This window comes from Athene noctua, chromosome 9, assembly GCF_965140245.1.
Source record: "Athene noctua chromosome 9, bAthNoc1.hap1.1, whole genome shotgun sequence".
Lineage (NCBI taxonomy): Eukaryota > Metazoa > Chordata > Aves > Strigiformes > Strigidae > Athene > Athene noctua.
This window is the reverse complement of record NC_134045.1, coordinates 11,868,651-11,891,875: the sequence shown is the minus strand read 5'-3', so window position 1 is coordinate 11,891,875 and position 23,225 is coordinate 11,868,651. Positions and strand designations below refer to the sequence as shown.

At 42.1% G+C, this 23,225-nt stretch overlaps 1 protein-coding gene across 3 annotated transcripts in view; it reads right to left on the bottom strand.

Moving 5' to 3' along the window:
* Nucleotides 1-23,225, bottom strand: part of ZNF423 (zinc finger protein 423) — a 235,233-nt gene that overhangs the window by 163,270 nt on the left and 48,738 nt on the right. For all 3 annotated transcript variants that reach the window (XR_012634219.1, XM_074913536.1, XM_074913537.1), the window contains exon 3: nt 1,467-1,667. Coding sequence is in view for 2 of the 3 variants with exons in the window: in XM_074913536.1 (XP_074769637.1) it covers nt 1,467-1,667 (201 nt within the window). In the remaining variant the exon portion in view is untranslated. The remainder of the gene's footprint in view (nt 1-1,466; nt 1,668-23,225) is intronic.

Sequence of the window (23,225 nt, the reverse complement as noted above, 5' to 3'; positions counted from 1 at the left end):
CACACCTCACCTCACCTTCCAGTTTGGAAAACAAAGATTTTTCTATTCAATGGCATTTTCTTGCTTACTACCCTGCAGTAGGGTACGAACGACATTTGCAGAAGCCTCAGGCCAGCGCCATGGTTGTCAGTTGGCCAAGAAATTACCCTGCAAGAAGAAGCCTTTCAATTTTACACACTTTCAAGTTTGCAACCCATGCAGGGTTTAAACACAAGTGCAGAGCAAGAAGCCCTGGGGGCAGGCACAGGACTGCAATCCCTATCCACCTGCAGGCTGGGGAAAAGCCCCAACATCCCTCTGTCCTTCCTCCCAGCAAGCAGACGGGAATGAGAGCCAGGGGCCCTCTCCTCCACAGACCAGAGCAAGGCAGGGGAGAATGCTCTCAGGGCAGGAGTCAGATCAAGCCAAAGCCCCTGACTGACCCTCCCTCCCTTGCTGCACTCTTTCCTGTATTTTTCCTTGGCTGAGCATCATTTTACTTCTGCCCAAAAATAAGAGCAGAAAACATGGACTAATTACCAAACAAATTAAGTGGCCAGGGAAGAATATGCACTCGGGGAAAGAGGATGGGATACTGCTGCACCAGAGGAGAAACTAACCCTCCTGCCCTCTGCCAGCCTCGACCTATCCATCTGCCATCACAGCAAACACCTAAAAATATTTCAGATGAGTGCAGAGGAAAAAGTGATGGCAGAGTATTCAATTCCAGGAAGGTGAAGGATGAGAATCTCTGACTTAAATACATATGAACATATTCTGTTCTCCCCCTCCTAAGTTTTTATTTAATCTTTGGTAAAATCTGCAAAGCTTTTTACTACCCCTGTAAATCGGCTTAGTGTGCTCTGCAGAATACCTGCTGCTACCGCCGGCCATGCAAAGGCAGCCGTGTAAAAGCAAGATATGTTGCAATTGTTCACACCAATGCTCTGAGCTTGTTCTTACTTTACAGAAAGTAAAATCAAGATCAGCGTAGGCTGATGCCATCCTCACTTCCATAAAATTCAAAAGGCAATGCAATAATAACCTAGGGAGAACGGTGTATTTTTAGGGTGGGATTACAAAACTCACACTATGAATTTTAATCTCAGAAATCGTCATGTTCTTTTATGGGGTTCAGAGGCCTTTCTTCCTGGGAGTTTAGCACACTTCAGTCATTTAACTTTTTTAATCTTCCTACATTTGGAGAGCGAGGAAAAAATACCCTGCCTGAAACTTTTAGCATTAAAAAAAACCCACAACATTTTTGTCTAACGTAATTACTGACAGATTCCAATTGGAAAGCTGTTGCTTTTATTTTAATTTTATTAAAGGAGTGAACAAAGGCTACCCAAGGCACCACAATAAAATTACATTAACTGTAAAATTACATTATTAATTCTTTAATCTCACTTGAGGCCTCAAGCTGTTGCTATGTCCAATTACCCAGCTAACCACCTGTCAGAACTGTAAAGCTAGTTTAACATTACCTCCAGGACAGTTGTGTGCCCTGTGTTCAGTCAGGTCTGCCAGTGAATCGAAGTCCTGCTGACAGTTATCGCAGGTGTAAATTGACTCATCCTCCATGTCTTCATCTTCCTCATTTCTCTCTTCCTGGCTCGTCACACTGTTCCTCTCTTCCAGGGCCCGGCTGTCCTTCGCTTCACTCTCCAGTTCTCCTCCCAGGCCACCTGCCAACAGCAAGAACATCCTCTAAGTTTGAGAGGTCTGAAAAATAAGAGCTTTAAGAAGGATGTTGCACTTATTAAGATACATTTAATTACAGCTGCTCTCACATTATTTCCGACACCTTTCATTATATTAATGTGGTTTTTATATCATGCGGTGCAACAATTCTCAACTGTATTCTCTGCTGCTTAGTGCGAATCCTGCAAACACTCTCTCCTAATCTTCTCTGGTGGGTGTATAGCGGGAGCCTCTAACTCTCTGTCATATAAAGTTGTTAGTGTTTTATCACTTAACCAGATTCTCAAAGCTTTAAAAATTGGCAAGATTAATTACAGCCCTCAAAGAAAAGGCATGTGCTGAATTTTAATTCTCAATGCTCTCCTCTCCCTGCCGCCTCCAAGCCCCAATATTAGTAACAACGAGGAAAAAAATACTCTAGCTGAAGACCCCCAAAGCACATGTATACCCCAGGACATGAGAAGTCCCACTGAACTAATGAGAGGCACTTGGCTAGGCAGATAAGCCTTGCATTGTGCCGACCTAGCTGCAAACCAACAGCATTGCATCTGACCTTCAGGTCTCTCAGATATTTTTTATCTTCGTCGGTGACCAGAGCGTGGGCTAGCACAAAACATCTTTGCCAAAAGATCCAGAAGTTTTCATGCACATTAATGTACAGGGAGACTGATCTCTCTGGCAGCTCCGGAAACACCCCAGTGCAGGGGGGCTGTGCACCCTGGGGCTGTGCAGGCAGCAGCTCCACACCTGGAGCAGCCGGCTCTCCGCTGACAGTGGGGTGAGAGGCAGGGGCAGCTAGCCACAGTCAGCCCCCCAGCATGCATTCCGTGGCCTCTCATGAGGGATGGGCTTGCAGCCGTGTGCTCGTGACTCCAGGACACCCCCTTGGCTGCGCTGGACACCCAGACATGCCTGAAGCCAGCTGTGCCCAACGGCTTCATGCAGCACTGCGGCCAACCCCCACTTGGGCACTCCGGAGCAGCAGCAATGGCGAAAAAGCCCTTCTAAATCCCTGTTACCCTCTCAGCAGGGAAAGCATCCATTAGACACACTGGCTACACTGACCAGGCTTTAGTGATCAGCTGAAATGGAGATGCCTGCTCTTCTTCTGCACCATGTCCCACCAGCATGGGCAATACAGTCCGCAGGTGCTACACCTGCACTATTTCACCTGCCTTCTTAAGCACTCGCACACTCTGATATGCCCTGTTGGTAAGAGGGGAACATTTGACAAGTCATCCAGCAAAGTGAGATGGAACCGTAGGCTCTTCCAGGAGAAGAGATCTTCCATGTGTGCCGGCTGGCCCCGAAAGCCTGGGAGCTGCTCTCAGCCAGGCAGGAGGGAGATGCCACCTTGTTGATTCGGGATGCATTTGGGTTTTAAGCCATTAAGGAAACGTCAGCAAACAGGGAGATGAATTGTTTCTAAAATTAGATCAGCACCAAAAAGATTAAGGACAGCCAATGCTGAGAACATGAAACAAAGCTGAATAATAAAATTTATTAAAGATGAAAACTGGTTACCATAAGCACTGCAATTCAGACACACACGTTAGTAGGGCTCTGCTACCACCATCCAGCCAGAGCACATTTTATACCATCTTCTGCACTGCGCATGATAACATAAATCAACCGGTGTAAAACGCTCTGCAGTTTTCCTTGGAGCACACGTAACATGACGTACCCTTCGAATTGCAATGGAAATATTAAAAATCAATGGCTGCTTCTAGTGTATCACAGCATCCCTCTTAGCAATTAACTGATCTGCACATTTTCAGGTTCTTTTACTGTTAAATTATACATACTTTTCTACTACAAAATTTCCATTAAGGACTAGATATAATGTTCATCTTAACAAATCAGATATGCCACTTACACAGCGGTAATGAATTTAAGGATTTGGTTATAAAAAGTATCACTCACAAAGCTCTCCATATTGTAATTCATCATCTGTGCTATGTTTATTCAATAAAATGCTGTTCGCTGAACCTCATGCTTTATAGACTCTTCCTTAAATAAAAATGTATTGTAATGAAAAAACCCACATGATTCTGGTTCTCTTTATACTACTACTTCACCAAATAATAAGTCACATTTAAAGCTATACTAGCTTTGCTTTACTTCACACATCACTTAATGCACATATTGAAATTATCACATACATTTTGTCATATTTACTTGGCACACCTTTATACAGTCTCTCATTCCAGACTGCAATCACAAACATTTTAGCTCATTCAATCTTTTTAAAGCCTGTATGTCCTGCAGACTTGATAGTTAATAAACCAGAATGTCAACTCTCCACTTTTATAAGACAGAAACCTATAAAAATAGTCCAAGCATATAAATCTAACCTAAAGAACTGCCACCTGCTTCCACGCTGCCTGCCGACAAAGACCTCAGGGAAGCACTTCTGAACTGACTTTGACACAACCTGAAGAAGAAAGTTTTGGGCAACTTTGGGGAGCTTTAAGGGACCTTCACTAATATTTTTAGCAGAAATGTTGTCTTTTGACAGTTAACCTAAAGACCAGCTAATCTGGTGAGTACACTGTGACAAATTCATCCTTGGTTTTACTCCAACACTTCGTGACTACACCAGGGATATAACTGTTTGACTGAGTCCAACAATAACAAATAATTTAGCACACTGCTTTAGGAAAAATAAATTGTACAATGTGAGATAAGAAAATAGATTCCCGACTGCAAAGCAAAATTCCAGAAACATTTTTTAATTCCCTGTTGAATGGGAAATCTGATCTTCTAGGCAACTTTTCAAAAGCGCTTTTGCTTGACAGAGTTGTATGTCAAATAACACAACAGTGAATCTTGCATAAATTATTTAGCAAATGCAACATTGCTGTAAAATGATATTTTTTTTCTGTTTTTAGTGAGTTGAAGAAATTGTACATGTCTGCCACGCCTCAGCGTTACTGTCCTTTGAATAACACGGTCTTCAGATTCCTCTGCCAAGCCTCATGCTTGGTGCTTGCCTTGCAGAAACCAAGCACCACTGAGAAAAATCTGGGGTGTTTCTTGGTTTTTTGACCTTTGTGTATTTTGACCACAAGCTGCCAGCGGGGTGTGCGGGGTGCGGGTGGCCCTGGGGAGACTCTAGCTCCTTGCCCGGGGGAGAGAAACAGCCAGCGAGCACCAGGGCGGTGATGGGAATGGGTGGTCCATCCAGCAAGGAAAAGCTTCAAATGCAGCCCAGCTGCTCCCGCGGTGAGCTCAGTTTCCCTGATGAGGACAGCAGGCCACGAGCATTCCTCAGGAACTCATTTCTGAGGAGTTTTGCTGTAGTAGTTCACAAATTTAACCTGCAATTTTCCTGCTGGCAAGAACTGCAGGAGCACCCTGCCCCAGTGCTGCCAGGCAGGATGGGTGCACGTGGGCATGAGCACACTGCCAAAGGGGTTTGGGTCACCACAGGCGGCCAAGGCACTGCTGGCACCAGGACCATGGGGGATCTGGGGGCTGGGCCTGGCTTTGAGGGGACATGTCCGTGTGCTACCACACAAAGGGGCTTCTTGGTGGCCAGACCCAGTGGCACCTTCTGACATCTCCAGAGATCAGTGGCCACCTTGTAGCATCCAACACAGATATGTCTATTTACTGAGACAGTTGATTTTTTATGATAGATTTTAGTGAACTTAATTCAGTAGTAAGTAGTTTCTGTCTAGATTACTGAAAAAAAAAAAACACAAAAAAACCCCCAATCACAATTTCTGGCCTGTGAGGAATTTGTGCAGTGAACACTTCTGTGAAGGCAGCACAGCACCATAGGCACATGGCTCCCACCCACCACTGGGATGTTTGTACACAGCACAAGGGTATGGGCAAACGCCAGCAGAAGGGAGCTGCTGGCACCGACTTTTAGGATAAATTATCGCTAATTAATTCTAAAGGAGGGAAAAAAATGCCCCTGCATTTCACAGAAGTGTTAATAGTAATTTCTAAATGATCCTGCCATCTCTAATGATGGCTTTCGCAATTATCTTTTATGAGTAAGAGAGGACAGAATTTGAGAGATCAGCGTTGAAAGTACACCTCACTCTACCCGAAATGTCAGGAAAAAGGGTTGGGGGGGGCTTTTTGTTTTTCTTTTATTTTTTTCCCTTTTTTTTTTCTCCCCCTGTAGCACAGTGGAAGGTCTGCAGGGCTTTACACAAGAAGAATATTTTACCCTATGACCTAAACAATCTGGCCAACAGTCAAGAATATGTTATTCTAATTGCCACTAAAGTTAATGTTGTTAATGACTCTTGGTTTTTCTGTAAAAGCCAGCTTATGCTCTAGAAAGTTACTATTTCAAAGGGGACATAGCAAGAACTGGGAGTGCTCCTGCCTGACCTGGTGGTCCAAGGAATGTGGCAAACTTGGCAAAGCTGGAAAAGTGAATTCCCAAAGGCCTGTCTTGAAAGTTGCATTCAGTAGAAATGCCTTCTGAGCTGTGTTCAAAACAGCTCTGTTACAGGAACAACGCGCTCCTGAAGCCAAATATTTGAAAACAGATTACATGTACCATGTTCAACTTGGGCCTCACTGAAGTTAAGAGCAAATTTCCACTTGCTTCAGTCGGACCGGGATGTACGGCATGGCTGCCAGGCTGGGGTTGTGCTTGGAGCTGAGCATGGCAGAGCCTCAGCCACCGACCACAGTGCCAGCCCAGCTACGACAGCAGCAGCAAACTGCTTCAGGGACTTCAGTTAGTGATGCAGGACTGAAAACACAAGAAGGTCAGAGGCCACTCAGGAAGCGATGCTGATGCCTACCTATGTTTCCACTGAGACACACGGAAATGGGTAACACCATGCAACACATGGGACAGAGAAGTTAAAAAAGGAACAAACCTCTTAGCTTATTTTTTCAGCTGTGGAATCAAATATGGACAGTTTAAACTTTTAATCTTATCAGCACAATACAGGGAAGGCAAGCCTTTCTGTCTTTGTGTTAGTAAATTTTCTGGGGCTTTTCTTTAATTTTTTTTTTTTTTTAAGCCTGAGGACTTTTTAAATCTGGGATTTATTTTAAATCTAGAATTGTTCTTTGGAACATACTGTTTAGTGCAGGGTCATGTCTGGCTTTAAATGCCTCCAGTTACAAGACTTCCATCAAGAGGCTGTTTAGTGCTAGACAGCACTTCCTATCATAGCGACTTTGCCATGCAGAGCTATGGCTGCTGTCTACAGAGTGCCCAAAGTTATATCATTACCTAGGCATGTGCACACACATGCATACACACTGCTGAAGTCTCAGGGCTGGAAAGCAAAAGGTAAAAAGAAGAGTTGGAAAGAGACATCTCTTTATTCCTCTGCCTTGGTCCAAAGAAAAAACAATTGAAGGTCTCACAAAGGGCTATGATAATTCCTAGAAATTTTCCAGAGATGCAGAACAAGTGATAAAAGCAAATAGCACTGAAGAAATAAAAGCTAGTTCCTGGAAGAATGACGGGTGCTGGCACACAACTGACACATCTCCTGGGACTCACCCGCCCAGGGGTGCAGCCTTCCTGTCCCGTGGCCGCAGGGCTGCTGCTCGGCTCCCCGGCAAGACAAAAGGAAAGGAAATTTAATCTATAATTAGGAAGTGAGAACAAAAGAAACAAATGACTTAAAGGAAAAGCCTAATCTAAATGTTCATTAGTAAACATTTTGCTCGGTGTCAAATGCCAAATCAGCATGGGGGGAGGTCTCTACTTTTATGTAGTTTTATGTGGTTTATTAAATTTTAGTGTTCTCTCTAGCACTGTCATACAGCAACAGAGGCTAAAATTCTGTCAAAGAAGAATGAACAGAGGCAAAAGAGCCACTAGTGTTTCAGTAATTCAAACACAAAGAAACCTCAGCTGAAATCTTCCCAAAGGATGAAAAGTCTTGGCTTTGCTGGGTAGCCCCACTTCTGCGGCTCTTCAACATTTCAAAAAGTATCTTTTTTTAAACACTTGCATCTTCAACACAGGTATATGTGTGTATTACCTCTCAGTGGGCCAGGGCCCTAATGTGAGCCACTGTAACCACTGCGACCCATACCCGGTGAAGCAGCCAAAAACCTCCTGTAGCCAAGCAAACCAGGTCAGAGAGTGCAGATTGCATCCCAGCTCTAGGACTAGGACCAGGTATCAAAGGCAGCTCATACTGCACATCAAATCATTGCTATGTGCATCAAAAGCAAGCAGGTTTGGTGCTCTATCATGCAGTGCAGGATAGTCTTTCACACAGTGTCAAACCACATGGGGTAAAAAAAAAAAAAAAAAAAAAAAAAAGGCACCTAGCTGAAAAACAAAGAGCCAGAAAGGGTAATGCATGAAACACCACGGTATATTCCATGCAACGTCAGATTGCACGGGATGACTACACGACAGAGCAGTGAGCGAAGTACAGGCTGCCACACAATCCTGCCGACGCTCAATCGCCACATAATGCTTCTCACAGGCTGAAGAGATCCATGCATCAGGTCTTGCTTTCCCTCAACAAGAGGAAAAAACAATCATAATACCAAAAAAATTATTTGATCCAGCATGTAGTTAATGGTGTTGGCCTCCTAAGACTTACAACTTAATAAAATTGATCTCACTGCAGTACTGTAATGAAGAACAGTAGGATAAGGCTACCCTTGAACCATGAAAATTGTATATTGTTACCTCCTCGTGCCCTCCTAGGGCTATGGCCGCTGCAGCCTCTCCAAGCTGTCATTTGTCTGACTCTGACAGCAGACTCCACCGACAAGCGGCAATGGTGGCTACAAAGGGCTTCTTTTGGAAAGCCAAGGGAAGAGGGAGAGTGCTCAATATCTCTCTGGATAATAACCCACAGGATAAAAACACAGATTATACCAATAATACAATTTTGTGTGAAGTGTAGAATACTAACAAAATATACAAAAGTCAGAGACTTTAGGAAGCGCACATTATAACATTTCACAACAGAGTCTTATTACACACCAGTATGTATTAAATCATATTAATTTCTAAGTAGGTGGACAGTTATCAGCATCCGTCTTTAATTTAGCAAGGAAAAGCCATTTTGATGGAGTACTGCACCTCCTTATACATCTGCTTGTACACATGCTTTGAGAGAAAGGGGTTCCAAGCTAAACACCCGGTAATAACTAGCTAACTGCTGCTGGTACCTGCACCACCACTGGCCTGCTTCTGCCGGCACTGCACTGCTCACAGAATTGTTAATGACAGCCCTGCACACCCCCCGGCATCCTCCTCTCAGCATCCTTCTACTAACTTACACCAAAATTTCACAGGGAAAGTGTTCATCTTACTTCACTGATAGGATACAATTTACTCCAATTAGCAGCTACAATATTTAAGAAAACCTTAAGTACCTACCTTGAGTTTAAAGGCACGGAAAGAGCTGGCAGGAAGACGTGGCAGAGGACTGGCAGCTCGCTGCACCTTCCTTTGCTGTAGCACAGTCACAGAGATCACCGAACAGATAATGTGTGTAACTTGTTGCCTTGCGGTGCCTTGCTTTCACCTGAGCCCACTTCTATCTATATATGGTTATCTCTATATGGTATAGAGATATACCACACATATATCTACATAAATATGGTATAATTGCCCTGTTTTCTCCAGTGAAAGCAAGACTTCACCCTGCGTTGTTCTGCCTCCATGCAAATCCAGCCCCACCGCTGGTATGCACATAGTAACTACCAGAACGTAAGTATATTTATATGTACAGACCAGGCCCCATTTTCTCTAAACAAGGGGGTTTTTAAATGTCGAATCTGACCTGAAACCCACTGGCTTTGCTCAGTCAATGATTTTTGCATCACACTCTCATACCCAAACTCACCATGCAACCCTGGTTTTCTTGGATTTCAAGACTTCTGTAGTATCCTTTAGTCAACAGGCTAGAGAAACCTTTTATTAAATGCTGCTAATTTTTTTCTTGATCAAACTGTGAGCCATTTCATTTTCCATTATAGCAGAAATCTCCTATAGGAGTATTCAGATTAAGTTTCTTTATTCTGTCTCTAGTAGCATGTCACTTTTAATCAATTTTTAGTTTCATTATTGCTTAAAAATTAGAAAGCAGTTTCTCTACTCTTTATTGCTTTTTTTAAGTTTAGTTACTGAAGGGTTATTAAACTTGGAAAATATACAGACAGGCGTAACGTGCTAAATAAATTCCTCACTGTCTCTAACCAACTTTAACATTAGCTTTTTTTATAATTTTTAGGTTTATTTTCACTGAAAGACTGCTTGTAATTATTACTCATGTTCTCCCCAAACACTTATGTTACTAAAGTGTGAAATGTCTTCTAACACAAAGACAGTTCTCTGGGAAGTAATTACAAAAATGCATTCAGGGGCAATAATTTTATATTAACTGTCAGCAGCATACATCTTCTGAAAAGGCACTTGTTATGAAGGAATTATTTGTCGGAATTTGAAGGCACTGAAGGCAAAGGAAAACTGCGGAAACACATTAAACTGAAACTCCAGCTCCCTCATCAAGGGTCAGTTTATGTTTAAATCATTACCTTGAAGGCAACCCCACACCTTCCAAAGAGTCTATTAGAAAGACAATTTCAATTTATGCACAAATTGGACACAGTCTCCAATTTTCAGTGTGGAACAATTTACACCCCCTTTTTAAGGAAATTTCTGAGCAGCTAATCAAAAAGATGTAGCTGAAAATTATGGGATTCTATTAACCTTTCACTGATGACACTAAAAATACTTGCTAATGATTTATGGCTAGTAACAAAAATAATGGCCTCAAAACTGACCAGGCCCATTAAAAACATATCTGTGTCTGTAACAGCTACAAGAAAAGATTTAATGAATATTTCCATAGTAACTTTTATCCTGTAGGCTAAGCCCTCAGTCTTTAGGAAGGCAAAATAACTCAGTGAAATTAAAAAGGTAAAAAAGCAAAACCCAGCAATAGTGTTTAAGCATCACATCACTTTAAAAGTGTTTTTTAAAAAAAAATCAGATAAGAAAATCACAAAACCACCACCAAACAGTAAAACTTCTTCTTAACCATACCTGCAGGTAATGTTTCAGCCTTTCTAGTGCTTTTACTAAAATGATTTAGATGTTACTGTGTTATGCGACAAATGCATTTCTACACCGAAAAGCGGACAAAAAGCTAAGTTATTATTATTTATTTGCATGCAAGCAGCAGTGGGATTGTACTTTATAGTATTAACAGTACATAGTGTTTATCAGCTCTTCAGTGTTTGGCAACCAGTGTAATGGTATAAATATGGGATGTAAACGCTTCCCTGCCACAAAAAGCACTGTAAGTGAATTTTAGAGACTGCAACAAAAGGCAGAGAGCGGAGCAGCCCAGAGCATGCCAACTGCTCGGTTCCTGAAACACCGAAGCACTGCCCATCTGCAGGACACTGCGGGTTACCAAGCTCGGCCCCTCCAGGGTGCCCTCCTGCCCCTCTGGGGAGCAGACACCCCGTTCCCCTGCAAGGAGAGCAGCACCCGTCTTGTACGCTGGGGCCTCCTCCTTGGAAAGGACGGGCTCAAAACCCAGGGCGAGGGAAGCTTTTGGTGGACTACAGTGGGCTGTGGCGACAGCGGGGCCCAGCAGTTCATTAACAGATGGAGGAGCGAAGGAAGAAGGCACCTCTCCAGCGTGCATCTGACCCGGCAAGCACCCCTGTACCAGAACAGAAAGGCACACTCCTGGAAGGGACATCTCACTTCTACCGTGGCTCGCTTCTGCTCTCTTTGCTACCGAGGATGTTCCACATGCAAGTGCCAACAACAGTTACCACTGCTTTTTCACAATATCAACACCTCACACTTCTTCCGATGTCAAACAGCAATTTGCTTTGTAGATCTCTGCGGCATTCAAATCAAATAGTGTGTTTGCACACAGCTATCCAAACTTCTCGGCTATCACTCACAGAAAACTCTCATCCGCTTATCCAAGACAGGTAATAGTCGTGCAACAGATTATCTGTGTCAGGAAATAAGATGTTATTGTCCACTTCCAGATTCTTAAGGTCCATCTGAATGGGAGTTAACTACCACCTTCAGTTCCAACAACAAGGTTCAAATCAAAACCAATCTAAAATTCATTTGTATCTACAAGGAAATTAGTATGCAGTAAGTATTAACTTCAAAGTGAAGTGTACTTCATAAAAATCTACTTTCACCCTTTGACATGCAACTGTTAAGTAATACTGACCATCATACTGAATAAAATCCATATAAATTTTCAGCACAAAAATGGCACTTTAATTTTATTTAGTTATATAAATATTTTAATAATGCTCAACTTATTATTATTCAAGTCTCTGTTTCCAGCAGTTCCATGGAATCCCACTCACATGTAACACAGGACATCTTAAATACATTTTAATTCATAGGCATGACAAAATATTTTTAATTTTTTTTTTTTCTTTTAAGGAAACTGTGAATTTTTTTTTTTTTTTAAGTAAAGCCAGATATCTGTAAAACTTAAATCTATAGCTCCCTGAACAGACAGAAAATTCGGAAGGCTTAGTGAAATTCACATGTGGTTTCTTATTCCAGATGCAGATCAAATGCAAAAATAAGGCACTGACTGGTTCTGCTCAAAATAGCAGATGCTGGATCTGTTTATTAAAATAAACCTGTTGATTTTTTTAAAAAGAAAAATTACAGATGATGTAATTTACCATGACAAATGTGACTATGTATTTAAGTGTCTGAATCCCCCTTTACCTAATTCAAAATTCAGATTCCTTTATTGTTTTTCTGTAAGGTCCAGGACTTTGAATTTTCCTTTCTGCAGGTATGTTCTGGCCGCCAGAAGATTCACATCCCTGGTGTGTAACAGCCCACAGTGTATGCACACCGGAGCAAGACGTAACAGGAAAGCAGAGCAAGGGAGGCCTTAATACAAAATACCCTGAATATATTTCTGTTTAAAATTCACTTTTTCCATGCTTTAAATATGGATTTGTTTAAAAACTATGCTGAAGATTAATGCCTTTCACAACCCAAATCTACAGAGTCCTATAAGCAGCATTTGCATTCATCTTTTTATATTTAAAAAAACCCCAAAACATTAGGACTGAGAAGGAAAGAGCCATAGCACTCCGCCAACTGTCAGGAACCAAGGGGTGGAATCAATACAGAGGGAAAAGATGGAGCAAGACGGAAAAACATACTGGGGCAGGAAGAAAAACACACATAGGCAAATTAGAGAAAGCAATAATTATTTCACTGACCTTCTCATGGGTCTTGGTTTGCTCCAAACCTGCCTGGATCATTTTCCAGTGGGAATGACAATCGTATGGCTGAAGGAGCATGGAAGGGACCTGCTTCTGTGATAACTGTGCCCGGAAGTCTTCAAAACTGTGATTAAAGACCTGCGAGGTTTCTGTGGGGCTGTGTTCATGGAGTTAGCTTCTTAGGTAAAATTATTGTTTATAACAGGGTTGGACCTGGACCATAACCTAGTTTTGGGGCTTATGGTCTGACCAAATACCAAACATCATCTTGGAGGAAAAAAGCTCACTGACATTTTCTCTACAAATCTGGTTGGCTTTGGAAAAAAGGTTCTTCAAATGCACCTGAGGAAAAAAACACATTTTCCCAAATATATGCTCATGTCTCTCTACTACCAGTTACTCCTGGCAGAGGCTCATGCCTCTGCTGCACGGGAGCCCTCCAAACTGGGCAGTGCCTGCAAAGCGAGCAGAAATTGGGAAAACAGTATCTTACCCTGCTCCAGCTGGAGCTGGGAGGGACATCGGTAGGCAGCCCAAGTGATTTAGGAGCCAAATACCCACTGTGTGGCAACGGACTGTAGCAAAACCCCATGAAACTGGAAATTAATGAGAGTTAGGCACCTATGTGTCTAAATGGCTTCAGAAGAGAGGGGCTTACAAGCTTTCAGAAACATTACCCTCAGGTCTCATTATGCATGTGCATCTCTGCACGACCAGCACCAAGCTGGGCATGATGTCTTGGTGCAGGTATTCAGACCACAGCAAAAGAATCCAGCTAATGAATGTGGAAAAAGGCAACTGATTTAACAGGATTCTCAACCAGAAAAGAGTGAAGAAAGTCATACTATGCAGCATGGGAAAGGGTATTTAACAGGTGGCCAAGCTATTAGAGAAGCATCAGATTCTGCAAAAAGTATTACCTTCCGCACGACCGCAGCCAGCCCCGGCTGCACAAACAAACACCTCGCCTGCCCAGCCGATAAACGGAGGAGATTAATACAAGCCGGCAAGGAAACCAAATTAGCAGAACAACTCAGAAAGTTCCCTGCCACTTTCTGCTCGTTCTCTCTTCCCTGGGTTTAAAATATGATGTGATTTTGGGCTGTGGGCTCAGTTAAATTTCAGCTTGCGTTTAAAACGAGCCTGCGTGCAAAAATTAATGTACCTCAAATTTCCTTTGTAATTTCTTTCCTTAATACCGAACTCTGAAGTCCTACACGTTTCACTTGACAAAGCCATTAATTCAGTAATTTCACATAATTAAATCGAGCAAAGCAGAGTATTTAAATCGGAGCTAAGTGAAATATACTTCTGTGCAGCTCATGCTGTTAGAATTGTGCTGCATGCTATTCTGCTGCTGCTCATTTATTAATTTGGGATCGGCTGAAACGTGACACCACGTAATAAGGAATGCACTGCCTTCAATAGAGTTAGAAATGTAAAAAAAAATTAAAAAATAAATCACAGAGGACAGTGAATCAAGCACCAAATGAAATAAGTTAATCCCTCTGACTGAGCCCTCAGCAGAGCATTTCTGCAACCAGCTGAAACCTGCACCCAGGTTTGTACGTTCTCTGCGACAACCAATTTCTGGCGAGAGGTTTTCAACTATTTATCCCTGGAATAAGAAGTGAGCTGCACCAGTCCTCCAGTGTGGTGATCCTTTTAGCAGTGATAACACTTTTTCTCCTAACAGCTTCCTGCTTTCTTTCTTCTAGCCCTATGTGGTAAAGAAAGTGTGAAAAGACATTTAAAAGAGTTAAAGCTAAAATGACTTTAAAGTCTTGTCTCCCTCAGCTGCTCCTCTCATTCGGCAGGTCCTGAGCATCAGAACAGGAGACAACAGTGTGGTACGCAGCACCAGGATCAGAGGATCAGAGACCTTGGACCTACTGTGAAGATAATGTATGGTCAAATAAAACAAAGGCGGGCAGATAAAACCCAAAGTATGGAGTTTTGGTGGCAAATGAGCAATAAAAGAGAAGAAAGCAAGATGGCTAATAATCCAAATAGTGGGTACACTTCATGTAATTAACAAAATTCTCTCTAGAATACAGTGGTGTTTTTTTCCTCTCCATCAGTGCTTTCTACCTCTCAAGTTTCTTATGAACTACCTTAATTGGGCTCTTCCAGATACGCTGAAAGTTCCTTCACTTCTTCCCCAGCCTCGAAGGACACCTGTGAAAGGTACAGCTCTGGACTGCTCATGATAACCCTCACCAGATACAGCTCATAATGACCTGCTCCCACTAATGAAAAAGGGGAGGCGGGGTTGGGGGGGGGGGAGATATTATTGCTGTTGTAATTAAGCTTGTGAAGAGTTTAGTTGGAGAGAAATTAGGTTTATTTACACGCTGCTCTGTTGCTGATGAAGCACCAGTTATTTGGGAGAACTTCTAATTAACCCTAATTTAGTTGATATGCTCTTTAGCAGCCCCATTCCCTGTGTACTTTGCACTAGGTAAAAAGGAGCAATAATAACAAAATTATCCATTTTTAAAAGCCACATTTCGTTGTGGGGCCTGTCCCAACTTTTTTCCTTATATTCTTGAACTTGGATTTTAGTTGCATTTTTAGTTGCTGACAAGTGACACACACTTGAGAACTTCGCTCTACAAAACAGCTTTTTCAACAGCCAAACACGACAGCTCACGCGGGCACAGCTGCCGCACACACAGCCCCACACGGCCCCTCTCCCACAGCCCCACGGCTGATGCAGAAAAAGGGCTTTTGAGGATTGTGTTGGACCCTTCCACCTGATTTACAGCTATCACAGCTAGGAGTCTATTTTTAAAGTGCTTCTACTTCCTACATCCTCGGCCAATTATGCAGTCTGGCCACAATGTTCATTAACCAGATACGGTTTTAAAATATTTCATTACAGTATCAAGCTAAAAATCACTTAACTCTTATGATGTGTTTTCTCATTTAATAGTTCACTGATGGCTCCACCATGCTTCCGGCGCCTGTGGTGTATCTGTGGGTTTCTTTGCAACTCAGAAAGACGTTTAAAATACAACAGGTTTACAACCTCACTGTATGAAAAAGCCCTAAAAATTCACCAGTTTTTATAAACCATTTTGAAGGAAGAGCAACACCAATTCTTACTTCAATTTCACACACAAAACACCATAAACACCCAGCGCCACTTTTTGGAAGTAAGGGGGAAAAATGGAACACGATCTAATTCTGTTATACAGACATATCTAAGCTTGCTGTAATAACACAAACCCAGAGATGCAAAGAGCATTTGCAGAAGTGATATTCCTCATGTCTTCAACACTGCAGCTGTCTGCACACACAATATACACAGAAAAAAAGAAAAAAAAATGTAGATTTCTGCAACATCCTGTTCAGAAACTGTTTTACCAATCTGGTTATTAGCTAACTTGTGCAAGATTGCAGTATGAAATTCACCTTGACCAGAAAAATTACCTTTTTACTGCACAACCTTTTTTTCATAAGATTATAGACCAAATGCTGCTCTCAGTTATACCTGGCTAACCCTGCTGATTTTGTATATGCTTCCTGGATGTTACTGTGGAAATTTGGCAATAAATGTATTTTGTTCAATATGATCAAGGAAGAGAAGCCAAATGCTTCTTACACGGAACATTTCTCATTCATTTAACAGGATAAATGGTCATCTGGACTTGGGTGCTAAACACAAGGAGCCCAATATGAACTACTACCAAAGTTTAAGTTATCTCAATTTCTATATGGGACACACATTCTATACAAATTAATGATGGCATTTTAAACTGACCATCTTTGTGCAAATATAACCTACTTGATTAAATCAACAATGCACAACTGAAGTCTTCCCTACTGTATCTGAAAGAAAAATGACAGACTATATACATCTTTTTTGAATAGTCAAAATTACACAGGGGAAAACTTCAATTCAGAACACTGTCTCCAAAATTGTCCAGTACAAAATGACTTTGAGTCTTTAAACAAACTTCATAGTATGGAAAAAGGCAATGATCTTTTTGTTGCTATGGTTGTACCTCCTTGATGAGTCAGCAAGGATGGCTCGACACAGCCCTTCTTGGGAGAAGGCTAATTCAAGTCTGAGTTACACATTTCTTCTAACAAAAAACCGTAAGTGAAAACAAGTAAAGGTGGAACTAAACAGTCTGCCAAAATGATACATTTATGAACTGCAAAAACATCCAACAAGTCTTTGGATAAGAAATAGCTCTCCAATTTTCTTTCTGTGGATGGAAACAACCACTATCTCTATTTGTGTTCACTTATCTGACAAAATCAGAGCACAGGAATTTAGCATCATTCAATTTAAGTCATCTATAGCCCCCATCCGAGGTAAATAATACCAGTAAGCACAAGTCTACACTGTGCCCAGCTCCAAGGGCTCCATACCCCCTCTCAATTAAACAGAACCCAGGGAAAACCACCGCTCCTCCTCTCAAGGACATGGACGCCACACTCCGCTTCCCCACTTCATTTGGGGGCTGCAGGTGAGCAGGTAGCGCAGAGCCACTGTCTTTCACTCACTGATCTCCTCCAAATGCTCTTTTCTGCTAAAGATTTACACAACAGATGAAGATTAAATATACACAGCCAGAGCAACAAATCCAAATTTCAGACCATTGTCAGAGGACTTTTTTCTGTCAGGCTGCTTCAGTCAGCCCCACTCGCCATGCACACACAGAGGCATGCGACCAGCAAGTGCCATCGCACCATATTTCTCTCAAATAGCAAATTCTCTCTAGCTTTGGTTCAAACAACAGCCAGAGCCTTAAAACATCCATACATGCTATGCAGAGAGCCTCACCGTGCCAGTGGGTTGTTTAATCCAAGCGAAAGTTTCCAACCAAGAGGGAAAAAATTTGCCTACAGGGTCCCTCCATTTTATAGTAGCAAATAATTCCCTTCAGAAATACTGCAGCTTTCAGAGTTAAGGTGTTTAGAGGAGAAAGTGTGGGATGAAGTGGGATGTGAAATCCCGTCATCCCACCACAAGGAAAAGCACTGTTAAACATCTGAGTTTTCCTTTTGGAGTTTTGAAGAGTTTACTAAGAAAATGTTAACAGCAGAGTCACTAACTGGAATGCTCAAGTTTAAGAAAAAGCATGTTTTCTTTACTTATAATGATGTAATAAAATTTCACAGTTCTCGAAAGCACCTTTTGGGTTTGAAACTCAGAAGTAACACTAGCATATCAGTTTATTTGTAAAACATAAACTTCTCCCTGCTGCAGGAGCCTGGAATATGAGAGCTCAGAGTTGTGGCTCTTCCCTTTTCTGAACAGAAATAAGCCTTTCCCCAAAGATAGAAACTACAAGTTTCAATCCAGCAACAAAGGTGCTGAACTTCCCATATATAGAAAACTACATCAGGAAAATATATTGCACAGATTCACTTCAAATGCACCAAAGCTTCCAGGAAGAGTAGTTATTTTCAGACAAATTACCATGCTGCTGTTTAAATACCACTACGCTGAAGGAGTCCTTCTTTATCAGTCACAAACTGCCAACTTATCCTCAAGGAAACGCCAAACTAAACCATGTACATCTAAATCCACACATTGTTCAGCAGCATTCAGAGTAATGTCATTCTGATTTACACGTTTTCATTTTTATTGCTAATTGATTTACCCGTTCTGAAGGAGATGCCTTGAACAGGAGGCATCCCTTCCTTCTCCCCTTACCCCCATGCTCCAGCTTCATTACAGCCCCAGCACTATTGCCAAAATGAGATATTGCCTCATTTTTGGTACCGTGCCCTTGAAGGCATCTTATTAGAAAAGACCATTTCTTAATTAACATTTTTGATCTTTAATCTATTACACATCCCTTTAATCCCATACGGAGGAGCTTTTGGCCCACTTCCGCGGCGTGGCGGTGGGAGGCAATAGGCTGGCAATTTATGCTGAGGGCTCTCTCCCAGCTGGGCTCCAGTGTGGCCGGCTGCAGGGCTGGCTATGCTTTTGCTGGTCAGCAGCAGACATTCACATTTATTATTTTATTGCACTTCTTTTTAATAAAGACTTTAGAGACCCACCGCTCAGTGTTAAAGACAACAGGCAGAACAGCAAGCTTGTGGATGAGATCAGACTTCAGCAAGTGGCTGTCGAGCTCTTAGAATAACCAGCAAAACTCTAAGTGGGAGATTTAGTGGATCACCAACATGTGAAGTATTAAGAAAAGTACAATGTTAGGTCCCTTACATCATTTTACTTGCAAATAATTACAGCAATTACAATGTGCTAACTGGCAATTAACATTACAGGCTTCACAACTCACCAGAATTTTTTAAAACACGCTGTGGCCCTATGTAAATTGTCTCTTTGGTACTTCTGATTTGGTGGCTGTATGAGCTAATGGCTACACATTAGCTCAGCAGATCTCGGAACAGAATTGTCCACGTGCCAGATAATTTAATTAGAGGCTTGATCTTGTCAGAGCTTTATGCAACACAGACAGTGTTTCCAAGCGAAGTGTGCAGGTTTTTTCCTTTCTCTTTAGTGTTTTGTGACTGTCTAATAATTTCTAACAAACACCAAAGACATTCAAGGGAGAAAGGAGGCATGGTGAGTAAAAAACACAAACAAGCACTTCAGTCTCAAGTGTGCTGAATTCAAAAATATGTAGAGCAAGATGTATTAAGCACCTCTTCCATGCACACCCCAATCTATTGCCAGGTCTCTGCACACATCTATTAAATCTTCATCGCACTGTTACTCAGCCCCAAAAAAGACAAAGGTCACTTGTCTCCAAGTGAGAGCCATAGGGTATCTCAAATCTCATTATAAATGGTCCCATTTAACAGTTTTCTCATTTGAATTTATACACAACAAATACAAGATTACAAGATAAGCTCAGTTTATTTTGACAATGACATTGGAATTCCTTGTAGTGAGATCAGAAAAAGGTTACTTTAGATAGTAAATGACAGAAATACAAATGTATCTCTATAATGGGAAATTTTAGGCTATATTAATTTTAAAAAAAACCTGTTTTTCATGAGTATTTGGCCTTAATTTCTGTTTTCTTCACATTCTTATACTACAATAAGCATACTTGTACTCTTCGTCTACAATAAGCTTAACAGCTCAAGACAATTTAACCAAAAATAGGGCAGTAACGGTTACAAAAACTTTTACAAGTCAGGTCAATATTGAGTAAGACCCACTAGAGGTCCCTTCCAACCCAAATGATTCTAGTTTCCTGTACTAAATAAGCAAAGATTATTTGGGCAATTCATAAATTCATGCAGTTCTTTTCACTACAGAGTTTCATATCAACATCCTTACTCAGCTCAGAAAACAAAGCAGTAGAGTTTGTTTATTCAATTTGTTTTTCTTCTTTTACAACCTTGTTTATAAAATCCCATTCTCATGACTGGCACAACTTGTTTTTTCCTCAGGAAGAATTATTACTGGGGATCCACCACTGTGGCATTATTTTTTTATTGATTTTTCTCATTTAAGAAACAGGCCAACATAATATATTCTGTTATTCCTGTTTTACACTTACTCAGGCTGGCAGCTTTGAGCTACCAGTTACAACTGCAGTGTGCAAACTAGTTGAAGGAGAACAGAGGTCTCTGTGAAAACCAAAGAAATTGTTCACCAGGAAACTCCTTCAACTCTTCAGCTGTCTGATTTCACGAAGGCAAAACCCATCGCAGTCACTTCCTACAGTTTCCCTCGCTCCTGCCAGCCAGCCAAAGCAGACCTGGAAAAGCAAAGCCACTGACCCGCAGAAAGGACTCAAAGCAAGATGGGCTGGCAAGTGCCCGTGAGTCACAAAGCCAGAGCCCTCTGGGAAGGTTGACCTGCAGCACGGTGCATGCTGCATGATGTGGAAAAAAGCGGTATGGACACGGGGTACAACCAAGACTTTCTACTAGACGGGGAGGTTTAATTAGCATTTGTAAAGTGCTTTGAGATCCTACATAAAAATATTTACTGAAGTAGGCTCTAGAAAGCACAATTCTCCTGACCATTCAATCTGCTTCTGTCCTCAAATCTGCAGGAGATTATCAGATCCAGAGTGCAGCAGAACTGGATAAATTAGAGATGAGGAGGATTTATCAGGTGATCTTATCCATCCCTCTGCTAATGTAAGACCATTCCTACTGTGTATTTTCAAGTGCTTTGTCAGGTTCGGTTTGAAAATGACCAAAGTGATGGGAGATAATACCAGAGTCTATTAGATCCCACTACTGGGAAATGTTTCCCGATATTCAGCCTAGCATCTCTTTTGCTTTACTTTAGCCCATTACTGCTAGTTATGCCCCTGAAGGTTATTGTAAACAACAGATATATTTTAATCTAGAAACAGAGAAAGCATTCATCTACTCACAGCCCTTGGGCAGCAAGAGAGGACAAGGCAGAATCACTGGAAAGAAACCCAGGAAAGGAGAGCAGGAGTGTGAAGAAGATGGGAAGGTGCTATGCTATGCCTTGTTTCTCTCCAGCACTCCCTCCGGCTCAATGGCAGCATCCTTCACTGGGGTGTTCACACCCATGGGAGACCTGAGCGCAGCAAGGGATGGAGAGCCAGGAAGGCTGTGCCCGAGGGTCCACCCATGAAGGTGAACGACTTCCTCCAATCAGTGCAAGGAAATGAAACACAGTGTTACAGTCTCCCAACAGATAAAGCGCCAACAGCCACACCTTTAAACAAAAAGCAAATTTGTCACAGGGAAAAAAAACCCACTGCTGGCAAGATGGTGACATGACCCCATGGAGGATGTCCTCTGCCAGCCCCAGAAGGACATGCTCACGTGTGCAACTGTCCATGCTGATGGTGTATTTGCATTTCTGGCAAGATATCCCTGTCAGAAGACCCTATGGGAACATCCCCCAAACCATAGCAGTCTTGTGCCAGCAAATACACCACACTCGTAAGACTTCAGATGAGGTTAACCTGATGCCCCCAGAGATACTCCCAGATTTGACTGCAACCTTGCTGCCCATCACCAGTCCTGATGCACTGTCAGCATCCCAGTGCACACAGGTCCAGAGCCACTCGCCACCACGGCCAGGCAGGGGCTGCAACCCCACAGCCTGCAGAAATCCTTCCCTTTACAGATGTTGCCTGTAGCAATTTAGCAGGGCTGGCTTTAGGTGCTCAGCAACGCCAGTGACACGCTGCCATACAACATGCTTGCTAGGCTTCTCTTAAGCAGCCTGGCTTTACAGCAGACAGTTTCTTTAAAAAGCCTGGGAACCAGCAGCTGATGGGGTAGGGGGAGCACTCAATAGCTCACTTTGAAATAAGCTTTTCTTTCCTCGTCTCTTTTACCATGGAAATTAATTCTCCTCCTCTGTGCTATTGCTGTAATTTTCCCAATTATCATTTTTAATAGTAAGTATTTTCTAGGAAATGCTGTAATACACAGGTGTGTGCTTCTAATTTAAATACTGACACCCATGCTGTGTTCACATCTGAAGTTTGCTCCTTCTTGACGGAGATTCCCTCCCCAAACAAGAGGGGAACACCTATGGCACCACACCACCAGAGATGCCTCGGCAGATTTGCGGGGCGGTTGTTTCCATGACAAATGCACGTGTCAGTGCTGAGCTGTGCTCCACCACACACAACGAGGAATCTCATTCTTTATGGCTCTTCTTCCCCTAAAGGTGCCAGAGCCACAAGATGTGAGTTGGACCTTGGGGATCCCCCAGGGACACCTGTCACCCCAGCCAACATCTTCCTCCAGCAGCATCACGTCCTCATTCCCGCCAGCCCAGGAGCACTGGGAGCAGAGACTTGCTCTGCAGATGCAGAGTTGTGCCATGAGCTCCTACAAACAGAGTAATCTGGGAAGGGTTTATAATTACTTGTATTGTTTCATTTTACATTATCCCAGCTCCAAAAATCTTAACATTGGATGCTCACCCACCACCACATTATCTGAGTACTATGTACTTTCTATTACTTCACCTTCTGTTTGTGAAAACACTATCAGAAGCACTTTAAAAAAAACCCCTGTATTTAAGTAAAAGATCAAAGTTAAAAATTAAGTTTTATAATTAGGAAAAGAGAATTAATTTTTTTCTCTCTTCTGAAAGGACACATAATTGTGTTACGTCATAAAAACCCACACATGACCAAGGAAAATAAAAGTTCAACTTAGCATAAATGAGAAATGTAGCAGCCAGAGCTACAAACCTCCCCAGTTTTATCTCTAGTTTGCATCTATTTAGGTTTTGGCTGCTTCCACAGAAGATATTTAAAATTTTGAGAACCTCAGACTATACTGACTGACCTGCATGCTGTAGGTCCATACAGAGACATGGATGCTGTTTTTAAAACCAGTGTAAGAATGCCAACCAGTTGAGATCAAACATTTCATAGCAT